Raw genomic sequence first — 24545 nt, forward strand, 5'->3', positions numbered from 1 at the left:
TGCATGCATGCCGAGTTGCTTCTTCCTGGGTTCGGGGTTGGCGCACGGCGACAGGTGTTGCGCATGGTGGTGGTGTGATGGCTGTAGCTAAGCAGCTACACCGACCTTGCCCGCGTTGTGCCCATGCAGTTGTGAGTGTGGTGCACGTTGTGTTCCATCGAGTTGCCTAGCTATGCTCAAAGTCCCTCTTTCCGCGACACTCCACCCTCGCCTCTCGGCACTCGTGACTCATGACTCGTGACTGTGACGATGACTCAGACTACCAGCCACTCTGCCACGACCCGCGCATCCCCTCTCTCATCCAGGCCGCAGTCACAAAAAAGGGTAAGATACCCCGAACGACTCCGAGGTGCGCACGCCGCGTCCTCCACATCCGCGACCGCGACCGCGACCGCGACCTCGAAAACGAGAAGAAAGGAAGCTGCGCGCGTTGCTGCATGTCGGCTCGATTCGCATTCACGCTTCGTGATTTCAAACTGCAGTCACGAGTGTAAAGCTTGGATAAGAGCGCGTAATTAGATTCAAGAGTGAGTGAATTTTGATTCGCAAATCGCAACACATCGAATCTTATCATCCATCCCCCGCGCTCACACCTCGCACCCTCTTTGGGCTTGGCACGATCAACATTCCGTCTTGACCCCCATCTCCCACACCTACCGCTCTGATTCGCCGCCAAGCCAATCCTGAAGTCGCATACAAGCACTACACAAGCACGACTGGACACTGCGCAACCCGCTCACGACTGGATCGACATGTCCGCGCCTACAGCCCCGGCCGGCTCCAAGCCAAAGCGTGCGTAGGCAGGATCGCTTTGGCTGCAGATGCATGTATTGCGATGGAGGGTGCAATGTGAAGGAGATCTTTGTGCGGGTGCTTGGTCTCAGGGCAGCCAATGATCAGCGATGCTGCCTCTCAATCAGGCGTGTATGCGCAGCACGCTGAAAGAGGCGCACTCCACGAGCATACAGAGAGGGACTCGATGCGGTGACCATGGGCGATAACAAACAGCGCGCTGCTTGTTTGCTGCTTGCTCGAGCAGCCCACGTCTGTGTCCGCATCTACTTTGCAATCTTGCTGACCGCCTCTGTGCCTCTTGCCGTCACGCCCTACCCGCAGCGCTCCCATTCTATGCCCAATTCTCTGCGGGTGCCATCGCAGGAGTGACGGAGCTGCTGTGTCTCTATCCTCTCGGTGCGTATCGTCTTGTAACCAACTCCCCTCACTCAGCGCGATCCTCCCCCTTGCTGGGCAGCATCGAGGCCTAACGCAATGTCCTCCCCGCACCTCCCCCTTCATGCAGATGTCGTCAAGACGCGCATTCAGCTTCAGAACTCCAGTACGCCAGCTGCGGACAGGTACAATGGCATGATGGATGCTTTCAGAAAGATCATTGCTAGCGAAGGGTGAGTGGGCAAAAGTGCAGGCAAGCTGAACCACGCGACTAGAAGCGGCATCGCAGCTCGTCGTCGAAACGCAGCGGTAGAGGTGGATGCTTGGGCAACGCATGGCATACGCTGCCCGTCGCTCCAGGGAGCGGTGCAATGTCACAGGCATGCTGATTATTTCGCAGATCAGATCCTGAATGTGACCCAATCTTTCATCTTGAAACAGTGCGGGACGCCTTTACCGTGGCCTCGTGCCTCCTCTCATGCTCGAAGCTCCCAAGCGAGCAGTCAAGTTCGCGTAAGTCCGCAGCTCTTTGACAAGCAGCTAGCTCTGACCTGACTGATGCATTGCTTCCTCTTGCTTTTTCCCTTTTGCTCGTTGCTCGCTCAGCGCCAACGACTACTGGGGCAAGACGTTCAGAGGCATCGCGGGACAGGAAAAGTCTAGTCGGGGTATCGCTACGTTGACTGGGTGTGCTGCCGGAGCTACGGAAAGTGTCGTCGTCGTGCCCTTTGAGCTGGTCAAGATCAGATTGCAGTGAGTGCGAGCTTACCGAATGCTCCGATTCAAGTGATCAGCCAGCCCCTCATGCACTGCTCCTGGTCCTCAAATCAGGGACAAGGCGCAATCGCATCTCTACACCGGACCCATGGACGTAGTTGGCAAGATCGTCAAAGCAGACGGTCTGCTGGGTCTCTATGCTGGTCTCGAATCCACCTTTTGGAGGCATGTGCTGTGGAATGGCGGTTACTTTGGAGTGATACAGTCCACGAGAGCGATGATGCCCCCAGCAGAGAACAAAGCACAAGAATTGCGGAACAATTTCATCTCCGGTGCTATTGGTGGATTTGTTGGAACTGCACTCAACACTCCTGCTGATGTGGTAAAGAGCCGAATTCGTGAGTCTGTCCGCATGTGCCGGAGTCTTCCTCTGGCAGATTACTGACATGCCCGCCGGCCTTGCTCTGAGCAGAGAATACACCCAACGTTCCCGGTGTTCCTCGCAAGTACAATTGGACCTTTCCTTCCATGGCTCTAGTCGCCAGAGAAGAAGGCTTCTCGGCCCTCTACAAAGGCTTCACACCAAAGGTGCTGCGATTGGCACCCGGAGGTGGTGTGCTACTGCTGGTTGTCGAGGTGAGTTTGAGTTCAGGGCGGTGCTCGCATTTTCCATTCCTGAACTGCCATGTCGGCTCACGCTCCTTCCTAACTAACGCGCAGGTCGTATTGGAGCAGTGGAGAAATATTCTTGGACCACCCTACAAGTAGATAGACGATTAGGTTGGATCATTAAAAGGGAAAGTGGGACCTAGGCATCTTCGCTGGACTTGAAGCGCAGATGATATGCATGCACACAAAAAGGCGCGCGCGGGCTGCTTGTCGAGATCACTACGTCTTGAGCTGCAATCAGAGCTTCTTGCCACTTGGACGAGTAGTCAAGCGGCGCGCTATGGTAGAGCTTTGCTTCCGAGCAATGGGCACCCGTAGTCTGCGGCTTCACCAGCGCCACGTCGCCCTTTTGGATTGCAATGATAATGATCGTCCAACGTGAGTACTCTGTGCTAAGCCTGCTCGTGCAACAAACAAATCAATAGTCACATGTGATCAAGGTTGCGGCAGTACGGTGTGCCGAGGCGACCTGGTCCTCTCTCAGCTCAACAGTCGTTCTTAGCGCTTCTCGCCAGGAAGGCGTGCGTGCCCGTACATGAGTGCTTGGCAAGCACGCTCGGTTCAGTGGCAATCCACCTAGCGTGCCGGTTCAGCCTACCAGAGCCTCCGCCGTGACCGTGACCATGAGCGGGACGCTCACGTTTTGATCGCGTCCCGAGAAGACTGCCTTGATTCACTTTCACATTGGTGATTCGTGATTTTTTCTGTTTTTGTTCCCCGCATGCTGCGGGCGTGCTTGCGTGCGTGCGTGCGTGCGTGCGGTGACTGTTTGCTGCTGGCCAAAAGTCCCGCTCTGGCTCAAACGCCTCTGCTGCTGTAGCTTCTGCTGCTGTAGCTTCTGCTGCTCCTTCACCCACCTCCGCCCCCACAAATTTCAAAACGGCGGGGGGGGCCGGAGTGCAAATTGCCGCCCGAGCAGTAGCGCGGTCGCCTTTCCACTCGCTGTTGAGCAAGCCAAGCAATGACTGGCCAAATGGCTGCAGTCACACTCACGATGCGAGCAGTGTGATTCGACAAAGCCGGCAGCTGCGGGTCTATTCACCTGTCTGTCCAAGTGCGGCAGGAGCGGACTCCACTCGTGGCTGTTCACACGCGGGCTGCTCTGCACCGTCGCCTGGCCTCGCACGATTCGTGATTTCGCGCAGCCGTGGGGATACAGAGCTGCTGCTGGGACATGCTTCTGCTTGTGCTGTCAGTGGTGCGGTACCATGGGAAGCTGTAGGTAGGTACCTACACGCTATGCGAACCTTTGCAGGTCAGTGCATGCGGAGCAAACCTCGGCGGCCGACTCGACTTGTGAATGCGAAGCTTCTTGAGGTGGTGGGTGGCCGATGAGTTCTGTGATGAGTCGAGCACAAGAATCGAATCCGGGGTGTGTGAGGTGCAGCACTCGCACCTCTTCCAATGCCTCTTCCACCTGTCATCGAGTCGCGTCCAGCGCTGACACTTTCTACAGTGCGATACCCTTCTTCAGCGCAGCGTACCATCTCTTCCCTCGAGCTTTTTTTTCCCGCATCGCCATGGCTATGGAGCTCTATGACGATGCGACGCAGGTAGATCGAGAGCGGGATGGCGAACGTCGTCATTTGGACGCCCAGCGCTCGGTGGAGGGTTCAACGGAGGGTGGGAGCAGCAGCAACGGTCCGAACGATGGTGTCGCGACGGTCCGCTCCCGCAACTCGCGCCGCCTTTCCGTCAGTTTTGCCCAAGAGGCTCCCTCGATCATGGGCGATTCTAGCAGTGGCAGCGTGGGCAGCTCAGGCAGTCCATCCATCACCCTGCCATCACCAAATCATAGTCAGGCTCCTCAAGGCGCTCCTCGTTTCGTATCTGCGCTTCCCACCAGTCCTCCTGTGTCCCAAATCATGTCTCCAAGCAGCAGCTTTAGAGAGTCTGGCGCCTCTCGCAAAAAATCATCAGCCGCAAGTCTGATCGCCAATAGCGCTATGGGAGCGCTGTCTGGCAGACCGGCCAGTTACATCGAGTACGATCCGTGGAACAATTTGCATGTCGTCTCTCCGGGCATCGAGGTGGACAATCCGCTATCGAATCGCAGCGACGGCAAAAAGGTTGCTCGCTCTGGCAGCCTCAGACCCTCTAGTCCAGTCACCTCCAAGGCTTTTCCTGGAGCGAAAAGGACGCCAAGCGCAAATAATGCTGCGATTGTCGGCAAAGCCAGGTCAGGATCGATTACGGATGGCCCGACAGCCGTCTTGTCCCCTTCCCCTCTGCTCGAACGGTCTCGCACCGTCTCGGCTGCGACGTCGAGCAGCAGCAGACCTCGGCCGGCAAGCCTGATTTCCGACTCGGACGTCGGCATACAACGAGAAATCGACTATGGCAGCAAATCGAGCAGGAGAAAGCAGGCCAAAGGTCAAAGGCGCGAGGCATCTGACGCGAGCTCGGCTTCAGGCGCAGGCGAGGGTCGGGGTCTTGACGAGGAAGAGGAGCTCAAGCTGCCAGACAGACCCACGGCTCCTCTAGATGTGGCCCCTCAGCTCGAGAATCTGGATGACGCGCAGCGGCGGTCATTCTTGGAAGAGTACGGTCTCGCTCTGGAAGCAGCAAAAAAGGCTCAAAAGGAGGGCAAGGGCGTCGGCTTGCTCAGAAAAGCTTTCCGGTCGAGACCCATCAGTCAACGCTCGGGCAGCAGCGACGGACATCGGCCCGCTTCCGATGTCGAGATGGTGCAGGGAGATGCAGGGTCTGCAAGCAGCAATGAGAGGGGCATCTCTTATGATGACCCCACTCACCGTCAGGCGCTTGGCGCTAGCGATGCCTCGCAAGTCGCAGGATCCGGCCATCAGAGCGCAGGCCTGGCAGCACCATGGCCCATTCAGCAGCCAGACTCCGAGTCGAGACATTACAGCGACATCGCTCCCATGCCTGTCCGCTATTCCGAGGAATCGACGGACAGCTCGTTGAGCCACAGGCAGACCTCGCTGGACTACACCAGCGGAGAAGGGTCTTCGTCACGAGATGGCAATTCCATCTTTTCGGACAACACCAGCGAATTGCACAGCGTGCAGATGACTGGGAGTAAGCACAGTGACGGCAGCTTCGCGAAAGGTGAACACCGCGCAGTGGCAACAGAGAGCAAGGCAGCACTCCTCTCTCCCGCATCTCCAGATTCACCTAAATCTGGCGTCATCACACCCCTGGCTTCGCTTTCCTCTGTGGTGCAGCAATCTCCAAGCAGGCGCGAAGCTCTGCTGCAAGCGCGAGGTGCGACGCCCGCGACCATAGCTTCTCAATACGACGACGATGCAGAAGTGGATGGAGATTCTTGGGCTAGTGAAAGCAGCGGCGTGCCTTCACTGCGAGACTTTGAGCTGCACATCGAGCCTCAACGTAGCGACAACGACTTCGAGGGTCACGTCAATTTCCAGGGCAATGCTGCTCATCATCGCGATGGGGACGCGGAGTCTTTGCTCGATCCAGTCTTTGATTCGCACAAGCACACCATCATCAGTCCACAGCAAGTCTCGCTTCTAGACCAGAGCCGTGAACCCTTGCGGGGCGCTCGGAGCGTCGGTGATGCCAGGGGAGTAGTCGCGTTGGAGGATGACGCCAGCGACTGGGCTTCGATAGCGAGCAACGATGACGACAGCAGGCGGGATGACGACGACGATGATGATGATGAGGATGATGCGCACACCATTGACCATCACGCTCTGGATCGACACCTTGGATTGTTGACTCAGATGTCAGACAGGCCGCCAAGGGCGAGCCGAGAGGATCAGGATGACGATGACGATGCTCGCAGCGTCGATACGATCGACGATAGCGCTCGCACGCCACGCCGAACGCCCACATTGTCTCGCACCCCCACCATCACCGCGGAGCCTTCCGACCAAGTTTCGGCGCCTGCTAACAAGACCAAAAATGGAAATGCAAAACAACGTGGTAGACGCTCCACGGGCGCGTTGCTGGGCAGGAAACGCAGTGCAGAGCCTGTGTCGGACTTTGTGTCATCCGAGTCGGATGTCGAAGATCTTGAGGATGAAGTTGCTCCTGCCGGTGATGGTCTTGGCGACGAGTCGCGGCAAGTCCCACCAACCGCGCTGCAGGTCAATGTGAACACCTCGGATGATGACGTGCCCTCGATCTCACCTGCAAGCTCAGACGATCTGGACGTCGACTACTTTTTGAGTAAATTTGGAAAGGACATCATCGAGGTCAGAGCGGACGGACTTCCTGAGCTGTCTAGCGACCTGATGCATCTGCCCACGCTGGAAGAATGGCGGGATTCCTCGACAGGCCAAATCGATTATGCTGGTCTTGCAATTGCGTACATCACTGCCCTCTGCTCCTTCCTATCTCCACCAAGGATGCTCAGTATTCGGGCACCTCGGTCTGCCAGCGTCGTCAAGCGCGCACAGGAGCATTCCACCGTCGCTTCCGCCGATTCGCTTAAAGCCGAGTGTGAGCGCCTGTACACGACCGCGTTGCCGGTCTATCAAAGCACGTTCAACACGCTTCGTTCCTTGTGGAGGTGGGACAGCTACATCCGTAGCGGCACTTGTGCAGCAGCCTACATCGTGTGCTGGCAACAGGGAGTGCTTCTTATTGCTAGCCTTGCCACACTCACCCTCCTCACGCTGAGGCTGCGTGGCCTCTCTCCACCCCATGCATCTACCAGCGTCGAGACTCGAAGACAGACAAAGCTTGTCCAGATTACGGAAGCCGGAGCCGAAGCGGGGTCGCTGGATCACGCTATAGCTTCGAACGCTCAGGACCTGAAAAAGGTCGTGAACGGGCTGTCGGATCTGCACGAACGGCTGGTCAACTTTGCCTATTGGCGTTCTCCAGCCGCGACGTTTAGGACCTTGCTCTTTCTCGCTCTTTGCACTCTGCTGCCCTCCCTCCTTTTGAGCCCGTCCATCTTGTCCCGTTTGCCCGGTCTTTTGCTGGGATTGGCCTTCTTTGCGCTCGGGCCGATCATCGAACAAAAGCCAGAGTGGGTTGATCCTGCCTGGTACAATCCCTTTGCGTTTCTGCTGGCTGGTGTGCCTACGCGCGCGCAGCACGCGTGCCAATTGCTTCGAATCCGAGCTTCCACTCGGGAATGCTGGAGCAGCGCGGAGCGCAGTGCGCTGGCTATGGACGCAGCGGGACAGGCCACGGATGAAAAGCTTCATCAGCTTCAGGTTCAGGTCCAAGAGCTGCGTCTGATCAAGCAGCAGCTCGACGATCGCTCTCAAACGGCCGCCACCTACTTTCGAGCCACGCACGAAGGGATCATGGGTCGCTTGCGCATCACCTCGACTCGCCTCTCTTTCGTCTACCTGCAAAGCGCAAGCGGTCGACCGCTGTCCGAGTCCGAGTCGAATAGCAAAGCTGCCACACCCATCACCATGCAAGACGTGGACAGCGCACAAGCTCGCACCTCGTTCGACGTGCGATTGGAAAGCTTGGCATGCCTGAGCAAAATCGCGAATCCGAACGCAGCTGATGAAGGCAGCCTCCGCATTTCATTGAGGAATCGCAAGGTGAGCAGAGGGGGTGTGTGTCCGACTTGCTTCCCAACCACGCAAAGTGTCTTTGCCTGCGTCTTCGCAAACGGGAAAAGGGACAAGCTGACCAAGCCCCTGATTTTGCCTGCGCCTCTTGCCACCGAGCAGCTCACGTATCAGGTGTCGGACATGCCTCATCGAGACGAAGCTTTCAATTGCCTTCTCGCTCTAGCGCCTGTCCATTGGCGCAGCTTGTAGGAGCCCCACCCTCGCAATCCTCAGCACCTCGATTGGCGCACCCACACTCTTTTCACATACTTTGAAGACAATCACGCATCAGCAGTGGACTGTATGCCATCTCTCTGGCCCAGAGCCTCGCGCGCGCATGTAGCATCGCAACGGATGCACAAACGTCCAATCATCGATTCTCGCATCGCGACCACGTGTAGGGCGTTTCAGTCATCGTGCATCGCAATGAACGAGAGCGGGTGGGTGGGGAAAAGAGTCAAAGACGTGTCTGCCGAGCAGGGTATTAATGGTAGCCGGGAAGCAAGCAATCGATGGAGGGGGGAGAAAAGTCTATGGCAGGTATACACGCGAGGCTCGGAGACGAAGCAGATATCTGTAGACGATTTAGCAAAGTGCTGCAGCGGAAGTTCAGAGGCACCTTGAGCACGTCTCCTCAGCAGGCAAGCCGAAAGAGCGAAGAGCAGGGTTGTTGACTTTTGACGTCGTGTTGTGGCGATCAGACCGACGACTAAATTGACTTGCACGCGACGCGATTCCGAAGGGAGGAGAAGCCGTCGAGGACAAAGAGCAGGAAAGCTCATGCCTTGATTTCGCGGTCTGCTTGCGCCGCTGTGTTTCCAGCAACCGCTCGGGGCTCGATAGCGTCGGACTCCTGCACGTCTGCCTCGACTTGCTTCCCCTCTGAGTCATCACCCAAATCGTAAGGCTTGGCCTCGACAGCGCTGGCGCCTGGGTTGCCTGCATTGCTAGACGACGTCGAATTGTGCGCATCTTTGACCTCGGCGTCCTCTTTGGCATTCTGACCGTCCTTCTTGGACGCATGCTTCGCAGCTTCTTGCCCCTTCGCCGCGGCGACTTTGCCCTGTGCGCCCTTGCCGTTCGCGTACGCAGTGGCAGGAGCTGCAGTCTTTGGCGAATGAGACCAGCCAGCAGGGCCGGTGGGTGCCCTGTACTGTCCCAACTTGCTCCTGAACGCCCCAAGGACGCTAGCACTGCCAGCAAGCGTGCTCTTGTTGCTCTTGTCCTTGGAACGTCGCTGCGAAACCCCACGAGCATTCAGGGTAGCCGGCTTGTCTGCGTCGTTGGCGCTCTCAGCATCAGCCTCACCCCTTGCGTTCGCTTTGGGCGTGTGCGGGAGCGGACGATGAAGCAGCTTGCCGAACGTCGCCAGCATATTGTCCTGCCCTTCTGACACTTGCCCAGTCGAGAGAGGCGCGGAGACCATTGCATGCTCGTCTTTGAGTACACCGCTCTGCATATTGCTCCCTGCCGTTACGTGGTCACTTTGTGCTCGCGCCGCGTGCGCATGCTCACCCACTTCTTTGCCGCTGTGCTTTGGAACACTTTTTGAGAGCGCGTCGCTAGCTCCGGGCGTCGCCATTTGGTGCGAGGCGAGACGCCTAAAGCTGTTGGACAGCGTCGCGGGTCTGGACTTTTTGAAACTGGACGACTTCTCGTCCTTCTGAGCGTGTGCAGCATCGCTCGTCTCGGCTCGACCACCAGCCGAGGGCGCTTGCTTGATCTTGGGTTCCCCCTCTCCCTTTGTCGTAGCTTGCACCACCTGCGAAGATCCGTCAGCGTTCAAAATGATCGCTTTACCCGCGTCTCCGGACGTAAGAAGCGCGCTGCCTGCAGACTGGGCATCTTCCTTGGCTCCTTGCGCAGCCGGCTGCGGTCCCACCGTCGATGCAGCTGCAGGGTGGTGCTGGGTAGGCGAGGCTCCAAATACGACGCTCATTCGACGTTTGAGCTGTCCGTACAGAGCTTTGGCTTTGGCTTCCGCTGCTATGAGGGCAGGGGGTGGTGGGCCCAGAAAAGGTCCCGGAAGCGGAGGCAGCGTGTTCGACGTGGACTCTCGCGGCTCGCCAGGTGCCACGATGGGATCCGTAGGCTGAATTCCAAGATCAGGCCCCGGTAGCGGGGGTAGCTGCGAGCTTGGCTCGAGTGGGATGGGAGTGACGATGGGCTGCTTCGAAACCTGACCCGGCACCGAGGCCATTTGCGCCGAAGCTAGAGTCTGGCTAGCGGCGGCTTCGTCAGCAAGCTTTGGCTTTGGCGTCTCGCGATGTTGAGCGGAGCTCTTCGAGGCCCGCGCATCCTGCTGACCTTTCGTCTTCGTGTCCAGAGCCAGGTTGTCCGCGTCTTTGCCGGTAGGGCTGTTTAGAGCCCCGCCAATCTTGCGAGTGAGTAGCATCAGCGACTCTCGGCGCTTCTTTTTGGCATCAGGATTCTTTGCGCTCTTGGCTGCGTCCGCTTCGAGCTTTGGCTCGATTGGTGCAGCTGGTAGCGCGGTGCGTTTCGCTTCGTTAGGGCTGTTTGGTAGAGCTGCATCCGCAACCGAGGCCCTCTTGCTGGTAGAGGGAGCGGTGATGCTGCGTCTGATGCTACCGAATATCTCAGTGACAGATGGAACAGCGTGAGAAGATTTCACATCCTTCTTGCGGTGAGAATTGTCATCTTTGACGTGGCCTGCCATGTCAACATCCTGATCGCTCTGCGTCTTGCGTTTGCTCTTCGCATCTTGCAAAGCGTGCGGCTGCGCTTCGCTGCGGCGTCCAGTGGGAGTAGCAAGGTGAGCCCTTTTGGTTTCAGTGGCTTCATCGTCCGTGGCATCGTCGATCGTGACTTCAGGTGGCTGCTCGTTGGAGGCAGTGAGCGGCTTGGCGGAGGAGGCGGTGGCGTCAGCAGCATCGGCATGGGTATCGGGATCCGCAGAGGTGGCCTGTGCAGCGCCGGCTGGAGTGTCGCCCGTGTCCGTGCCGTCTGCAGTGACAAAGGACTCGATGGCAGAAGCTGAGCCTGGTCGATTGGCTTGGTTGCCCGCCGGCGCTGGCATGCTGAGAGTGAGCTCGAGCTGCTGTGCGCTGTGCACATCTTCGATGGCTGTGGGAGTCAAGGTAGCCTTGCCACCTTTTTAGCGTTTGCGTTGGACGAAGCAAACAGGCAGGTCAAGAGGGAGAGGGAGGATGCGCGTTGGGCGTTCGCAGCAGAAAGGGGAAGGATTGGAGTCACGAGTCAGCGGGGATAGGAAGGGAGAGGAGTAGTGAAGAGAATGATCTGCATCAAGCAGGCATACACTCACCCGCTGCAGCGTTGCTGTTGTTGCGATGCGCTTGCTGTGTCGTGCTCGACATTTCTTTTGCTTCGCGTGTGTGTAGCGTGGCGTCGCGATGGATTGATGTGAAGAGAGAGGCAGAGATGGAAGAGGAATTGCTTGGTGGATGCAAGGGTGGATGCAGGGTTGTGCTTTGGAAGAGCACAGTCAATCGGGATGGAGAGACAACTAAAGGTTGAGGTGTGACGCCAGAGGAGTGACGCCAGCAGCAGCGATGGAGCGGCAGACTCAAAGTCAAAAGTCTGCAGGACGAGCCGTTCGCCGTTCGCCGTTCGCCGTTCGCCGTTCGCCGTTGAGTATTCTTTTGATCAGCACCAGGCGCAGCCGGGAGGCGTGAATAGAGTACGTTTTACGAGCCGGGTTAAGAGCTGCTGCATGACTCGTGGCCGTATTCCCAGCACTCGTGACTCACGACTGACACTCAAGACTCACGACTCGCGACTGATGATGCTGCGTATGATATAAGATCGCTAGCTGCGCGCGCGACGCCGCGTATCACATCATCCGCTGCTGAATCGCAATCAATAAGGCGCAGCAGCTAGCGATTCATGACTGCTCCTTATGGATGTGTGATTGTGATTGTGATTGAGCTTGATGGGAGGCAGCGAGCCAGCGAGCCAGCGATGGCGGGCCGCGCGCAGTCAATCACGAGTAGAATCGCCGCGTAGAGGTGAGTATAGTCACAGTCGCCCCCGCAGTCACGAGTTGTGCAGTGTGTGCAAGACTTTGCTCTCGCTCATGGCTGCGCTCATCTCCGTTGCACTCGGCATCGCATACACGTACATGCGCACGCATCCATGGGCCGCCGCCGCCATGCCATGCCAGGCCAGGCCAGGCCAGGCCAGGCATGCAAATGCGCGGGACGCCAGCAAATGGGGGTGAGGTGTGATCCACCATGGATGAGCATCGGGCGGGCAGGCAGGCAGGCAGGCATGCCTCATAGCTGCATGCTGCCTCTCATGTATATCTGCGTGCGCATGAGATGCGTTCATGAGTGAAGGCGGACGGACGTGAGCAAATGACGAGCGTGAACTGAATTGAGTTGAATCGAATGTGAATGCTGCCGGGTGTACATACCAAATACGATTTAGCATGCCTGGAACGCGGAGCTATAGCGGTAAAGATGAGCCGTGATCGAGCTGTGCGGTCACGCATCTCGATCGAGCGATGTACACGCGCTCGGGATACGCAGTAGTGCGCGACGACGTGTAGGACGAGCAGCGCAGGCAATCGTGAATGCGGCCCTCTCTGAATGCGCGATTTGACGCACAGGCGGCAGGCTTATTTCATTCCCTTCAACGGCGCGCGCATTCCTCATCTCCTGGCATCGATCGAGCCGGGTATCGGTGGGGCGGGTGCGCTTCATCGTCGCGTGGCCCGCACGTCGCATACAATCCTGCAGCAACCGACGTCGAGGCCGCCGCGCGGATATTCAGCATGAGTAGACCCGCTCGAGTCGTGACTTTTGCCTTGATGCTTGAACATGAAGGCGGTCCCGCTCGTGGCTCAGTCGGCGGCCACCTTCCGCTTCCATGCAACGTTTCGAGATGAGCTTTGCGCAGCAGCAGCAGCAGCGGCGGCGGCGGCGGCGGCGGCGGCGGAGCCCCAGCTCGCGTTACCCGAAGCTTGGGAGAATGGAGAGGGGCCGTTTCTTCTCCATGATGCTGCCCCCATCCTGCGTGCTATGCGCGCGACGTTGAGCAAGCACGATGCGATAAGAGTCCCCCCCCCATCCCCCCCCCTCCCCCCCTTTTTTTTGTGCTTGCCTGTCAAAGTTCACCGGTCGTGCTCGCCATGCTTTTTTTTTTTGCTGCATGAGCCACGGTGGAACTTTATGCTTCGTGAGTTCCGTCGTGGCGTGCCCCTTCGCAAGGGCAGAACGGGCAAGGTTGATCTTGATGGATTGCGTGCGCATCGCACAGGCAAAGTCACGAGTGGTGGATGTGAGCAAACCAAGGCGTGCGCGTGCGCGTGCGCGTGACGCGCGCGCTATTTGAGTTCGCGGCAGCATCAGATGTAGCACGCACGCATAGCGGAACCGTATAGGTACCATACGTGATAGGTGGGGGTTTGGGCATGAAGTCGCGGCATGGCAAGGGGGCCAACGCGCGCGCGGAGCTTCGTATGCATCAGCAGCGCTTCACCCCCCTGCCACGCTGCTGAGCCAGCAGCGATGGCACCATGCCCATGCAGCTAGCTCCTTCACCACAGCCAAATGTGAATGATGCACATCAGCACCGTTCCACATCGAACGCGGGCGGCACGGCACGTGCTCAAGGAAAGCCGTCGGCCAGAGACATCGATCGTCAATCACGAATATAGCGGATTGCAAGAATCGCAATTTCCTTGATCCTGACTTCACCCCATTCGGCAGGCTACCAACAAGCAACCTTTGCACGCTGCGCCGAACGGCGAGGCGCGCAACTCGGATCAGGGATTTACATTGTTAATTGCACTTCCAGAGCAGACGAGGAGGTGCGAACAAGGACCGTCAAAGCATGGGGTGCGACGAAGACGAGCAAGAGCATACCGGCTAGAGCGCAATGAGCGTGAGGTGAAGGGAGAAAGGCGGCCAAGAAAGGAAGGGGCGGTGAGAGAGAGAGAGAGAGAGAGCGGCGAGCGGGATCACTTGAGGCCCGCTAGCTTTCTCAGAGTAAAGGTCGGGAGCAAGGCGCGCAGCTGATTGGCGGCCTTGGTACCGAGGATGGGTTCAGCACCGTAACTGGTCAGACTCAAGATGGAGTGTTGGCTCTGGACGCATTTGGGTTGGTTCAATCGTCCCTCGAACACCTTGTTGATCCAGTCCACAGCTCCAGGCACACCGATCAGCGTTTCCGTCGCGTGTTCGGACAAGTCGGAGAGCGAGTACTCGATGCGCGCTCCGTTAGCGCATTGCCACTTGACATAGTCGTCGACGGGCGGACGAGGGATGACTTCGTCGTTGCGAGCGTGGTAGATGTAGACTGGGATCTCGGGCCCCAACAAATCCTGCGCTCCTCGAGATCCGAGCCTGTTGATCTCGAAATACTTGACAGGGATGGGGTCTTGCAGCGCCGCGGCTCCCTTTTTGACGTACGAGTAGTAGTCCTTGAACGCAAAGTAGCCCAACTCGCCAGCGATGCATCCTTGGTCCGAACGAAGAAACTTGAAAGCTTCCGTTCCGTTGGGCTTGAGCTGTTGGAGGAGGTAATTTTCAACTTCAGGGTAGGCGTTTGCCGCACCTGCCAGGCCGGCGGGTCCGAATCCAGCAAAAAGTCCCTTGTTCAAGATCTCGAGCGTGGCGGTGAGATTGACGGGGATTCCGCCGTACGATCCACCGATGATGTTGAGCTCGGAGGCGTATTCTTTGCGGTACTGCATCGCCCAAGCGGCCGCGTGGCCGCCTCCGCTGTATCCGGCAATGACGGCTTGGTAGCCGGTGGGGTCTGAAAGGGTCGGCTTGTGGTTCAGCAGCGCTCTAAGTCCATCCAGATGTGCTCGTCCCTCTTGAGGGCCGACGATGAAGGCGGCTTGGGACCCTTGATAATCAGGAACGCTTACCTTTGGGGTGCACGGGTCCACGAACATCGACTTGTCAGCTTCTGCCCCAAGCGCATCGACGAACCGCATAGACTTACGTAGTAGCCTTTTTGAAGCAGAGCATTGATGTACGGCGCTTGAGAAACGAGCACGGCGCCCTGCTGACTGCCGGAATCTCTGATGAGTGCGTAGGAGCTAGCGCAGTCCTTTGCCGCCGTATCAGCAAAGGCGGCGTAAGCAACGATCTGAGGTACTCCCTTTTTTGGGTTCTTTGGCTTGAAGACCGTCGTGACCGTTGCGTCGGGCTGGTTCGATCCAGTTTGCGAACGGTAAAGCAGCTGGTAGACTTTCGAAAAGAGCTGAGAATCCACGCCCAAGGCCAGATCACTCGTAACATCGCGCTCTCTGATGATCGCTCCATTCGCATAGGTGCCGATATTATCAGGAACCTTGTAGAAGGGGTCGACGGACGGCTGAGGGTACTTTAGACGACCGAGCAAGCGCGGTTCGATGGACGCCGCATCGACGGAAGCTGCAGCGGCGAGGATGGCGACAAGCGCCAGGCCGCACGTTGTAAATTTCATGGTGCAGAAAGCGAAAGCTGCAGAAGAGGCAAGAGGGTAGATGGTCGGGTGTCCAAGGGCTTGACAGGCACGCTGAAATGAAGGGACGAGCAGAGTGGAGGGCTGAAGGGGGAAAGGTCAAATTGTTGGCCGACTCAATCCACGGGGATACGGAACGAAGCAGATGCAGAGGGGAATGGGGGGCAAAAAGCAGTGGAGAGAGATGAATAGGATGGGGGAGAGGGGAGACCAAGTGGCGCGCAAGCGCCTGTGTTTAAATGGCCAACAGTAGCGTGTGAGGATCATACAAGTGTGTCAAGGTGTAGCCGACGGCGAACCTTTTCATCGTGCCTAAATTTGCCAGGTCGGCGTCACCAGCAGAGGATGGCGGCGCACATCGGCTGCAGGGCAAAGACCCACATGACGATCCGGGGAAGCGAGAGCACGGCAAGGGCATTCGGCTTGCTTCTTCCATATTTTTGCACGCAAAGTGTAGTAGTACAGTAGAAAGCGTGGCTGTCGCGCCCTCATTGCGCTCGCTGTAAAAAGTCCGCTCCCGCATGAGAAGCCAGAGTCAGGACTTGGGCCGCGAATGAGAAGATCCTAAAATTCCGCCCCGATGCTTGTAGAGACTGCTGTCGTGAGGAGATGAGCCGCAACTGGTTTGCAAGCTTGTTCATCATCTGTCGACCCACCGAGGTACCGGTCTTAAGTTCCGCCCATGGACGACAGCCAGCGTCGGGGATTTAGCGCGAATCGAGACCTACGTGGGGGAAAGGTGGACCGGAAGAATGGCGAGGTGGGACTCTGCTTGGACACTTTTTCGTTTCGCGAGAGGTGCAGTCATCATGAGTGGCGCGAGTCGTGAGTGCTGTGCATGCCTGCATCTGCATGTCACCGCGTCAGGCGCCGATTCCCCACCTATCACGAGCTACAGTCTCAGTGAGCGACCTGCTGCGAGTCGTGAGCCGTGCCGTGCGCCGTGAGTGTGAGTGGTGAGCCGCACTGTGAGAGATTGCGGACGGACGTCACGACTGATGACGAGCGAATGAAAGCTTCAAGGCGCTAGCCAGCCCGAGTCCAAGCTCTCGCTGGCTGGCTGCTGCATGACAAGAGAAACTTTCCGAGAGTCACGAGTGGAGCCCCGCACGAAGCTGCCGCTCGAATGTATGCACCGCACTCACCACTGCACTGCGCTGCGCTGCACTCGTGACTGCACTGCACTCCGACATCGATTGCCGCAGGCTAGGCGGAATTGCTCGATCAGACTCACGACTCACGACTTGGTTACGCGCGGCTTGAGCGCGACAAGTGTGAGTGAGTCGATCGATAGATCGTGAGCCCGTGACTCCCCTCCCAATCAAGTTGGAAAGGGCCTGGCGAGACCTGACCACCTCGTGCGTTCACACTTCACCTCACCCGCCCCTCTTCTTCCCCTTTTTCTTGCCCCCCCCCCCCCCCCATCTCATCTCTAGTCGGAGAATGCATCGGTCTTCCGCTTACCAGCCAGCCAGCCAGCCAGCCAGCAGGCTGCAGTGGCACGGGCGTGGAGGTCCCGCTGCACGTGGTGAGGCAAGTCACAGAGGCGTCAGGCAATGGGCGGGCGGGCGGGCGGGCAGCGCGCCCCTTCATTGCGAGTCTTGAGTTAGGACAGACCCGTACCCCCTAAGCGGTTGGGTTGGTAAGGCAGGCATAGGCTACGAGGATCCCACCCTAGGCTGCTTGCTACACGACAGCCTAGCTGCTCTCGTGCGCGAGTTCCACCAATCTCAATCGTGAGTTGAATCGTGAAATGACCAAAGCAGCGGCACATCAGCGCGGAATATGTGTTGTTTGAAACCCCGGCGCGCGCGCGCAGCATGGTCTTGCTGTATAGCTGCAGCACTCACAGACTTGCGGAAATTGCGGGCTGCCCCGCGGAACGACCGCTTTATCGGCCGAGTACAGGTTCGCCCAGAAAGCAAGCACGCACAAAGACCAGACAGAGCATCACGCGAGAGCTTTGCCGTCCTAACACATTTTGATTCACATTCCCGCGAGAACTCATGTAGCATCGCGATTAGAGGCAGATGGCGAGATACTGAAGCCAATGACGAGTGTGTATGCGTGTATTAAACAAATTGTCGGCTGCTGATATGTTTGCGTGCATGCGAATGAGAGCATTCCCAAAATGAAACTGTGGTCAAGAGTCGATCGAGACCACTCCCATTCATGTTGCGCGCGGAACTGTTGTGTATACTTGGAGTGAGAGTAAATGGTGACGTGTATAGTATTCCCAAGTTCTTCGTACTCTTCGTTGCAAAGTCGTTCGGTTCGTTGGAGAAAGGGCGCGGAGTAGTGGCAGACCAGAGGAGCGCCAAACACGCTCAGCTGAGAGCAGGGCGAACACGAGTCGCAAGCATCGAATCAGGCATAGCGTGGCTGCTCGATTTGTGCACTTCCCATTTGTCGCACGCGTCATCGAGATGCAGACGCTCGATGGTGTGTAGCGGGTCCTTGTCGACTTCCAGCCCATCGCAGAAGCTAGGCGTAGGTAGGGATGAAGCTTCAGTGAGCGCATCGCTGGTGCTCACATCTCCGGCGTCCGTCAGACCCGGACTTGAGGAAAGAGCGGGGCAAGAGGAGCCGTCGCCCGCGTCTTGCCGAAGATCATGAGGCGAGAGCGCTGCGGGATGAAGAGAGGAAGCGGAAGAGGCCGAGTCTGTCGACATCCAATCCGCAGAGGAGTTGTCTTGCGAGGAACTCGAGTAGCCGCGTCTTCCTATGCTGATCCCTGCACTTCCATCCGACGCACGACGATCATCAAGGTCTTTTGGGTCGCCGTCCCTTCGATGTGCAGCGTGACGTTCTCCAGGCAATGCGCTCAACGGGTCGCGGGCATGACCACCTTCCTTTGCGTCGTCGTCGCCAACATCCGTGGTCTTTTTGAGCCATGATTGGACAGAAGCAGCCTTCATTGAAGTCCTATTGGCAGCCGCATCGCTGCGACTGCGCGAATGCGCATGTGTGTTTGCCAAAGATGCGCAAGCGTCGTTGCTGCTACGCTCCACAAATCGAAAGGATCGGCCATCCTCAGAGATTGGGACAAGCGTGACTTCTGAGCCAGGTGACACGGTGCCGACGTTGCTTGTGCCACATGCGGATGTTGCGTCCACACTGCTCGAGCTCCCCGCCTTTGCAGCCTTTTCCTCTGCCTTGCCCCGCATGGAAAAGTAGGCCATGTCGCTCAAAGCTGCATTGTCTTGCGTCAATGGTGCCTCTGAGGGTGCCAGGGAGGAGCGACGCTGCGGTCTGGACGTCATCATGCTAGTATAGCGTGGCGAGCTCATCGTCAGCGTCACGCTCTCAGATTTGGGGCTCTGAGAATGACGGGAGGAGATGGAAGGAGCTTTGGAGCGGATGGGCGAGCCTGGCTGTTGATCTGCTGACGCTTTGCTGCCGTTTGACGATGGGCTGCGCGTCCTGAGTAGAGGGCGCGAAGGGGTTCTGGCGTGGCTTTGCTGAGAGGATGACCTTCGAACCATGTCGATGAATGCATCGGACGAAGGCTGGCCGCGCTCTCCGTTTGTTCTGCCAGGGTGTCCTTCTACAGCAACAGACTGCGAGCTGGAAGCAGTGGGTGCCATCCATCCAGTCCCAAATCGAGTTGTAAAGCCGGATGTCTGGTATGAGCGCAAAGATGTTGGTGATGTGGCAGACGCAGGCTCCCCTTCTGCACTCGATCTTTCTTTCGGAGGCTCGAGAGGTTCTGCGCCTACGAGATCCGTGTTTTGACGCAGGCGCGGTCTTTGAGGAGATGCGCGAGGAGGCTCGAGCGCGCCGGTGGCGGACGTGGTTGCCATTCTTTTTTCACAAGGACGAGGTCCGCGCGAGACAGGCGGCCCGGCACGTATTTGCTGAGGCTTGCCTTGGCTTGCGTGGTCTGCACTGAATTGGATGGCGATTTGAAAGAGATCTGCGCACGATGTCGAGCCGCGTGACTGTTGGAAAGATGACGCGGTTTGCAGAAGCGAGGATTGTCGCGCAAGGGTCGGAGTATCGCAGAGCGTAGTCGGCTGCGGCTGGAGCAGCTCCGAGTAGGGACGAGAAACAGCTCACGCCGGGTAAGGCGGCGTGTTTGCTAGCGGGCCGTCGGCGGGGAGGGGCAAGGTGTTTGCGCGACGCGGGGGGTATTCAGAGCAATAAGAGGGTATGGAAAGGAGGGAGTTGGAGCTGACCTTTTGATGCGTGCGCTCGTGACGTGAATGTCGAGCCGGGATGGAGCAAGCCGTGAGTGGAGAGATAGGTGGGATGAAGGGTGAGAGCCAAGTGTGCACACACACACAAGCGACTCACGACTGTCGCCACTCTGACTCAGACTCACGACTTGAAGGTTTTGGATGCCAATCTCGTGTGGATCTTGCACGGCACGGCACGGCTTGGGGCTGAGATTGGAGTCTGAGTGGAGTTTTTGGGCTTGGCTTGGCTTCGACGCACAGAAAGCGCATCAAGAGTCACAGTCACAGACAGTCGGACTCTCGCGCGCGCGCGCGGGACCCTTGCTTGCAAAGCTCCGACTGATGCACGGTGCCTCGCTGCGCACAGCTTCGCGCTCTTCTCGATCGAGTCCCAGATAATCATTCACGATTGGGTCAGCTATGAGCAGCTGCATGCGCTGCCCGCAGAGGAGTGTGTAGGAGTCTGAGTCAAGCACGCGGCGTGCGCGGTATGCTGGTAATTGCAGCGGAGCGCGCGCGGGGCAGACAGGCAGGCACTTGAGAAGCCAACGCGCGGCGATCACCGCATGCAAGTTTGTGTGACAGGCAATCCGCGCCCAGCAGCAGCAGCTGCTGCATGCATGCATGCAGGGTCCTGCGCCTCGCGTCCATTTGCCTACTCCACGCGCATCGGTGCTGACATTTCGAGCGATCGAGCAGCAGTCGCAGTCGCAGTCGCAGTCGCCGTCGCCGTCGCAGAGCGAGTCGGTCAAAATCGTGAATCAAGAATCGTGAATGTCGTTGGTGGTCGCTGCATGACGTGCCCTTGGCAGCCAGCAGCAGCAGCAGCACTCGATCGTCGCTCCATTTCGCCTTGACAAGCGCATCGAAAGTCAAAATGTCGGCCGGCGCGTACCTGTTGACGTGGTCTTCTCTGCTGCTGCAGCCAGCCAGCCAGCCATGTCGGGCGTGCTTTGTGTCGCCACACCGCACCGCGTCCTTACTCAGCAGCAAGCATCTTCGATCCATGTGGCAATTACGAATCAAGAATCACGAAGGTGAATCTTGAATCCAAACGCAGCGCGCGCGCGTTCAGCAACATTATAGGAGATGACCTTGCCCCTCCCGTTCCTCGATCGCCCCGTACCTGCTAGCGCTACCCCGCCCAACGCTGCGGCTGTCAGATCACGAGCGCGGAATCGCGGCCCGTGACTCGGACTCGAATCTTGAATGTGATGCTTGAATTTGAATTTGAATTTGAATCTGAATCTTCACCTTTTCCGGAGGACTGTTCATCGTCTTTCAACATCTCGCGTGCGATACCGAGGATCGTCGCTGAGGAGATCGTGACAGTCAGCAGAGCATCGTGTGGAATGCGCGAGTGACGTGGGGCGTGCGCTCGCTCACGCCGGTGCGTACTCACACTCGTGGCTCGAGAGTCGACTCGAGACTGCAACGCAAGATTATACTTGACTTGCCCATCCACCTGCTCCACGAACGAACGGCCGTCTCTCGAAGCGATCGAGAGCGAGACGGTGAAGAGAGCTGCAACGCGCGCCCGATGGAAGGACAGGACAGGCCAGGGTCAAGTACAGCTCACGTGATTAATTCGGCATGCCGTGCCGTGCCGATAACCAATCTTGAATCCCACGCGCGCCGCGCGCATGGTGTGATGTGTCGGCGTGGTGGTGGATGGCGTGCGAGTACCTTCTGGTTATGCGAGGGTAAAGAGGTTCGCAATGCGAATGCGAATTGAATGCATGGCTGATGCTTCGCTTGCTGCTGCGTACGACATCAATTGATCACCCTTTTGATTCTATTCTGATTGTGATTCACATTGTATGCTGCTGCTGTCATGCTGTCAGTCGCGGACTGCCTTGCGCTGCTCTGCTGCTGCTGTGATCGAGCTTGTAAGGAGGCGTCGGAGTCATTCGATCACGATTCAAGTCACGCTTCTTGCAGGTGAGAGGGAGCTGCTCGGGCAAGCAGGCTCAACGGTGTGGCATGGCATGGCATGACTGTGACTACTCCTACCCCTGCCTTACGCTGAACGCACCTGCTGGGCCAGAAATGCACCTCCTCGGCTTATCGGTGCCACCTGCCTTGCCTTTTGCGCAATCAAGCCCAGCATTCACCACCACCACCCTGCCCACACCTCACATTCAAGATTGTTTACCCATGGCACTTCCTTCCCTTCGCCAAACCTCCATCACCATCAGCCGCATTGCCACCCGTCCATCTCGACTCTAGCCTCTCCCCCCTTCGCCACCCTGACAGCTCTTCCTCTTCCCCCCTCCAGGCGGATCAGCCCTCTTTGCTCAGGATCGCCCATCTACCACATTTCTCAGCGCACGCCCCCGTCTCGCCGATAATTGCCTCCCTCTGACTTCCGCCCCTCCTCTGCGCCAATCATGCCCACCATTGCCAGCTCGACGGCCAAGGCCAAGGCGCTAGAGGAGGAGGATGCTGCTCCACCCCGATCAGCAAGCACCCGCAAAACGCGGCCTTTGCGTCGCAAGACGTCCCACTCGGTCATCGAGAGGAGGCGAAGGGAAAAGATCAATGAGCGGCTAATCAGACTTCAAGAGAGCGTGCCCGCTTGTCGTCAAGAGGCGCAAGAGATGTTGAGCAGCAAGTTGAGCAACGTGAAGGGCAAAAAGAGGCTGGCTGAGGCTGATCGGCAAGAAGAGATCGAGAGGCGCATCAAGCAGGAAATGGTTCTGGAAAAGCTGTGCATCATCAGCCACACTGTTGGTGCGTGCTGCGAGCCATTTGCATCGATGCAGTTGCGATCGATGGGACTGACTCGACGTTTTCCATTCCCCTCTCCTGTGCTGCCCCCGCTCACAGACCATTTGGCAGAGTTGCAAGCTCAAGTGGCGGCATTCAGGCGTCTCTGTCGATGCTCTCCTCCCATCACCCTGCCCAATCCACCTTCACCTCACGCGCACGCCAAGTTCGCACACGCACATGGGCACGCAGCATCCGCCGAGGAGGGCGAGGAGGAGGAGGAGGAGGAGGAGGGGATTGCCTTGGAACATGGCAGCGATGGCGATGATGCACGAGCGAACGACTGTGACGAAAAGCAGCGGGGTGGTGCGAGCGAGCGTGTGCAAGCTTCAGCAGTATACGCTCCCAAACGCAAGAGGCACTGGGGCAGCAATCGACCCCCGCGCGGCGAAGCTGCACCTGCAAGTGACAAGCGGAAGCGCTCAAAGATCGACAGCAAGGATCGAAAGGTCGCTGCCCACGAAGCTAGTGCCCAGAACAGTCACAGCGTCGAGGGTGGGCGCGCTGTGAAAGTTCAGGACGAAGCCCTCGTCAGTGATGCCGAATCACACGACGGCGACTCGTCCGCCTCCGAATTAGCCTTTGAGTCACCACTTCCGATCCAGCAGGCTTGGGATCACGCTCACCGACCCATCCCTGCGGCCGGTCCGCCGATGACTTCTGCGCGCAGACGCAGGGCTACGGACGCTGGCTTTACACCTGGGCCGGAGGGTCACGGAGAAGAATCTATGCACGCTTGTGGACACTCACATCCACCTGGAGGCCACGCACCAGGTGTGCAGTATCCTGGAGCAGCTCATCATTACGGCTACCGCCACGAGCCACTTGCTTCGATCCAAAAGACTCTGACCAGCAAAGGCGATCACGTCGCTCGCAGCGAAGCGCCCGAACTCCCTGCGACTTGCCTTCCTTGGAGCTCGCAAGGCGCGTTGCAGCACTCCTACCGCCAGCCGAGCTACCATCGAGCCTTGCCCCACCTCTGGGCCCTACCATCACCTTCTCAACCTCTCTTCTCTCCAGCAAGCGCTTCTTGGCCAAACGCGAGCGCAGATTCAAGAGCAGATGGCGCCGAATCTCCACGAGGCTCTGCAGACAGCTCCTTCGCTTCTTCTAGAATTCACCTGGCTCCCATCCGTACGATTAGAACGGTTCGTGACGATTTCGAGCGTGGGAACCGATGCGAAGGGCCGCCGGTATTTCACAGACCTCGATCGCTCTCCCCGACCAGGCCCATCAGCGATCTTCAAGAGCGTCGCAGCCCGCACTTCGACTTGCGCGCTCTCCCAAGCATTCGACATCTGAACATTGAGCAATCCCGCCAGCTCGATCAGCAGGCACCATGCGTCGATGAAGATGCACAGCCCGAGCCTGCGATCAGGTCTGCCCACGTGCAGAAAAGGACGCCGATGATGAGCTGTTCTCCCTCTTTCCCTTCATCGACGCACGAATCGCCCAACACTTCTCCCAGCTCCCCTTCTTCGTCCTCTTCCGCCGCATCAGGCTCCAAATCCGCCAGTGCTGGATTGGACATTTTGGCGGCCGCTGTGAGCGGGGAGAGGAGGCAAACGTCGACAGAGGTCAGAGAGCTTGACCATCCGAAACTCGCCAAGCAGCGCCCGAGGAAAGATCCTCTGCTTGCGCGTCGAATTCTCTGATGCCGAAAAAAAGTAAGAGTGCATACGTGTTGCGCATTGGGTCTTGCGCGAACTGCGTGTGCATGTTGAACACGTTGGTCGACGGTTTGTAGAGCTGACTCTTCGACGCTTACACACTAAGTAATAGACTGTCGATTCTGCGACTTTGCGTGCGCGTGGACGATGAAGCGGGCTCACCGCAGATGCTATCGAACGCTCGGCTAGATCGCAGACTTGATCCATGATTTCACACTTGTGCGTGACTCGTTGACGCGCGCAAGCAAAAGTGGAAGTATAAGGGGGACAAACCATTGAAAGCGGATCAATATCCGTGCCGACGTTTCGAACGACGCGCCCACAAGGCTCTGCGAGACCCATCTCCCTTCATGGGTCCTTGCTCGATGCCTGCCAACGCTATCTTGCCTGCTTTTGGCATGACCCCAGGAAGGGACATTGCTCGTCCCCCC

At 57.9% G+C, this 24545-nt stretch overlaps 8 protein-coding genes across 8 annotated transcripts; 3 read left to right on the forward strand and 5 right to left on the reverse strand.

Moving 5' to 3' along the window:
* Positions 1 to 166: 166 nt before the first annotated feature.
* On the reverse strand, positions 167 to 769 carry IE81DRAFT_126092 (hypothetical protein). The gene is made up of 2 exons (XM_025510224.1): positions 612 to 769; positions 167 to 528 (listed from the first exon to the last, which is right to left on the reverse strand). Exons 1-2 carry the CDS (start codon positions 625 to 627, stop codon positions 260 to 262), a joined length of 285 nt encoding a protein of 94 aa, XP_025372932.1. The 5' UTR covers positions 628 to 769; the 3' UTR covers positions 167 to 259.
* IE81DRAFT_333119 (putative ODC2-mitochondrial 2-oxodicarboxylate carrier) lies at positions 753 to 2655 on the forward strand (the record flags this gene model as incomplete). The annotated part of the gene is made up of 8 exons (XM_025515355.1): positions 753 to 792; positions 1117 to 1191; positions 1301 to 1403; positions 1612 to 1683; positions 1777 to 1923; positions 2002 to 2285; positions 2360 to 2574; positions 2608 to 2655. The coding sequence occupies 8 exons, from the start codon at positions 753 to 755 to the stop codon at positions 2653 to 2655; spliced, it is 984 nt and encodes a 327-aa protein (XP_025372933.1).
* A 1261-nt stretch (positions 2656 to 3916) lies between these two features.
* IE81DRAFT_126183 (hypothetical protein) lies at positions 3917 to 8454 on the forward strand. Its single transcript, XM_025510226.1, has 2 exons — positions 3917 to 8048; positions 8171 to 8454. The coding sequence occupies exons 1-2, from the start codon at positions 4077 to 4079 to the stop codon at positions 8333 to 8335; spliced, it is 4137 nt and encodes a 1378-aa protein (XP_025372934.1). The 5' UTR covers positions 3917 to 4076; the 3' UTR covers positions 8336 to 8454.
* A 332-nt stretch (positions 8455 to 8786) lies between these two features.
* On the reverse strand, positions 8787 to 11708 carry IE81DRAFT_126173 (hypothetical protein). The gene is made up of 2 exons (XM_025510225.1): positions 11344 to 11708; positions 8787 to 11171 (listed from the first exon to the last, which is right to left on the reverse strand). Exons 1-2 carry the CDS (start codon positions 11393 to 11395, stop codon positions 8839 to 8841), a joined length of 2385 nt encoding a protein of 794 aa, XP_025372935.1. The 5' UTR covers positions 11396 to 11708; the 3' UTR covers positions 8787 to 8838.
* Positions 11709 to 13913: 2205 nt separating this feature from the next.
* IE81DRAFT_126192 (LIP-domain-containing protein) lies at positions 13914 to 15605 on the reverse strand. Its single transcript, XM_025510227.1, has 2 exons — positions 14994 to 15605; positions 13914 to 14916 (listed from the first exon to the last, which is right to left on the reverse strand). Exons 1-2 carry the CDS (start codon positions 15477 to 15479, stop codon positions 14002 to 14004), a joined length of 1401 nt encoding a protein of 466 aa, XP_025372936.1. The 5' UTR covers positions 15480 to 15605; the 3' UTR covers positions 13914 to 14001.
* A 1966-nt stretch (positions 15606 to 17571) lies between these two features.
* On the reverse strand, positions 17572 to 19495 carry IE81DRAFT_126234 (hypothetical protein). Its single transcript, XM_025510228.1, has one exon. The coding sequence runs from the start codon at positions 19298 to 19300 to the stop codon at positions 17825 to 17827; it is 1476 nt and encodes a 491-aa protein (XP_025372937.1). The 5' UTR covers positions 19301 to 19495; the 3' UTR covers positions 17572 to 17824.
* Positions 19496 to 20044: 549 nt separating this feature from the next.
* On the reverse strand, positions 20045 to 20992 carry IE81DRAFT_126238 (hypothetical protein). The gene has a single exon (XM_025510229.1). The coding sequence runs from the start codon at positions 20681 to 20683 to the stop codon at positions 20144 to 20146; it is 540 nt and encodes a 179-aa protein (XP_025372938.1). The 5' UTR covers positions 20684 to 20992; the 3' UTR covers positions 20045 to 20143.
* Positions 20993 to 21984: 992 nt separating this feature from the next.
* On the forward strand, positions 21985 to 24249 carry IE81DRAFT_126254 (hypothetical protein). The gene has a single exon (XM_025510230.1). The coding sequence runs from the start codon at positions 22066 to 22068 to the stop codon at positions 24097 to 24099; it is 2034 nt and encodes a 677-aa protein (XP_025372939.1). The 5' UTR covers positions 21985 to 22065; the 3' UTR covers positions 24100 to 24249.
* The last annotated feature ends 296 nt before the right edge of the window (positions 24250 to 24545 follow it).

Source organism: Ceraceosorus guamensis (genome assembly GCF_003144195.1).
Source record: "Ceraceosorus guamensis strain MCA 4658 unplaced genomic scaffold IE81scaffold_3, whole genome shotgun sequence".
Lineage (NCBI taxonomy): Eukaryota > Fungi > Basidiomycota > Exobasidiomycetes > Ceraceosorales > Ceraceosoraceae > Ceraceosorus > Ceraceosorus guamensis.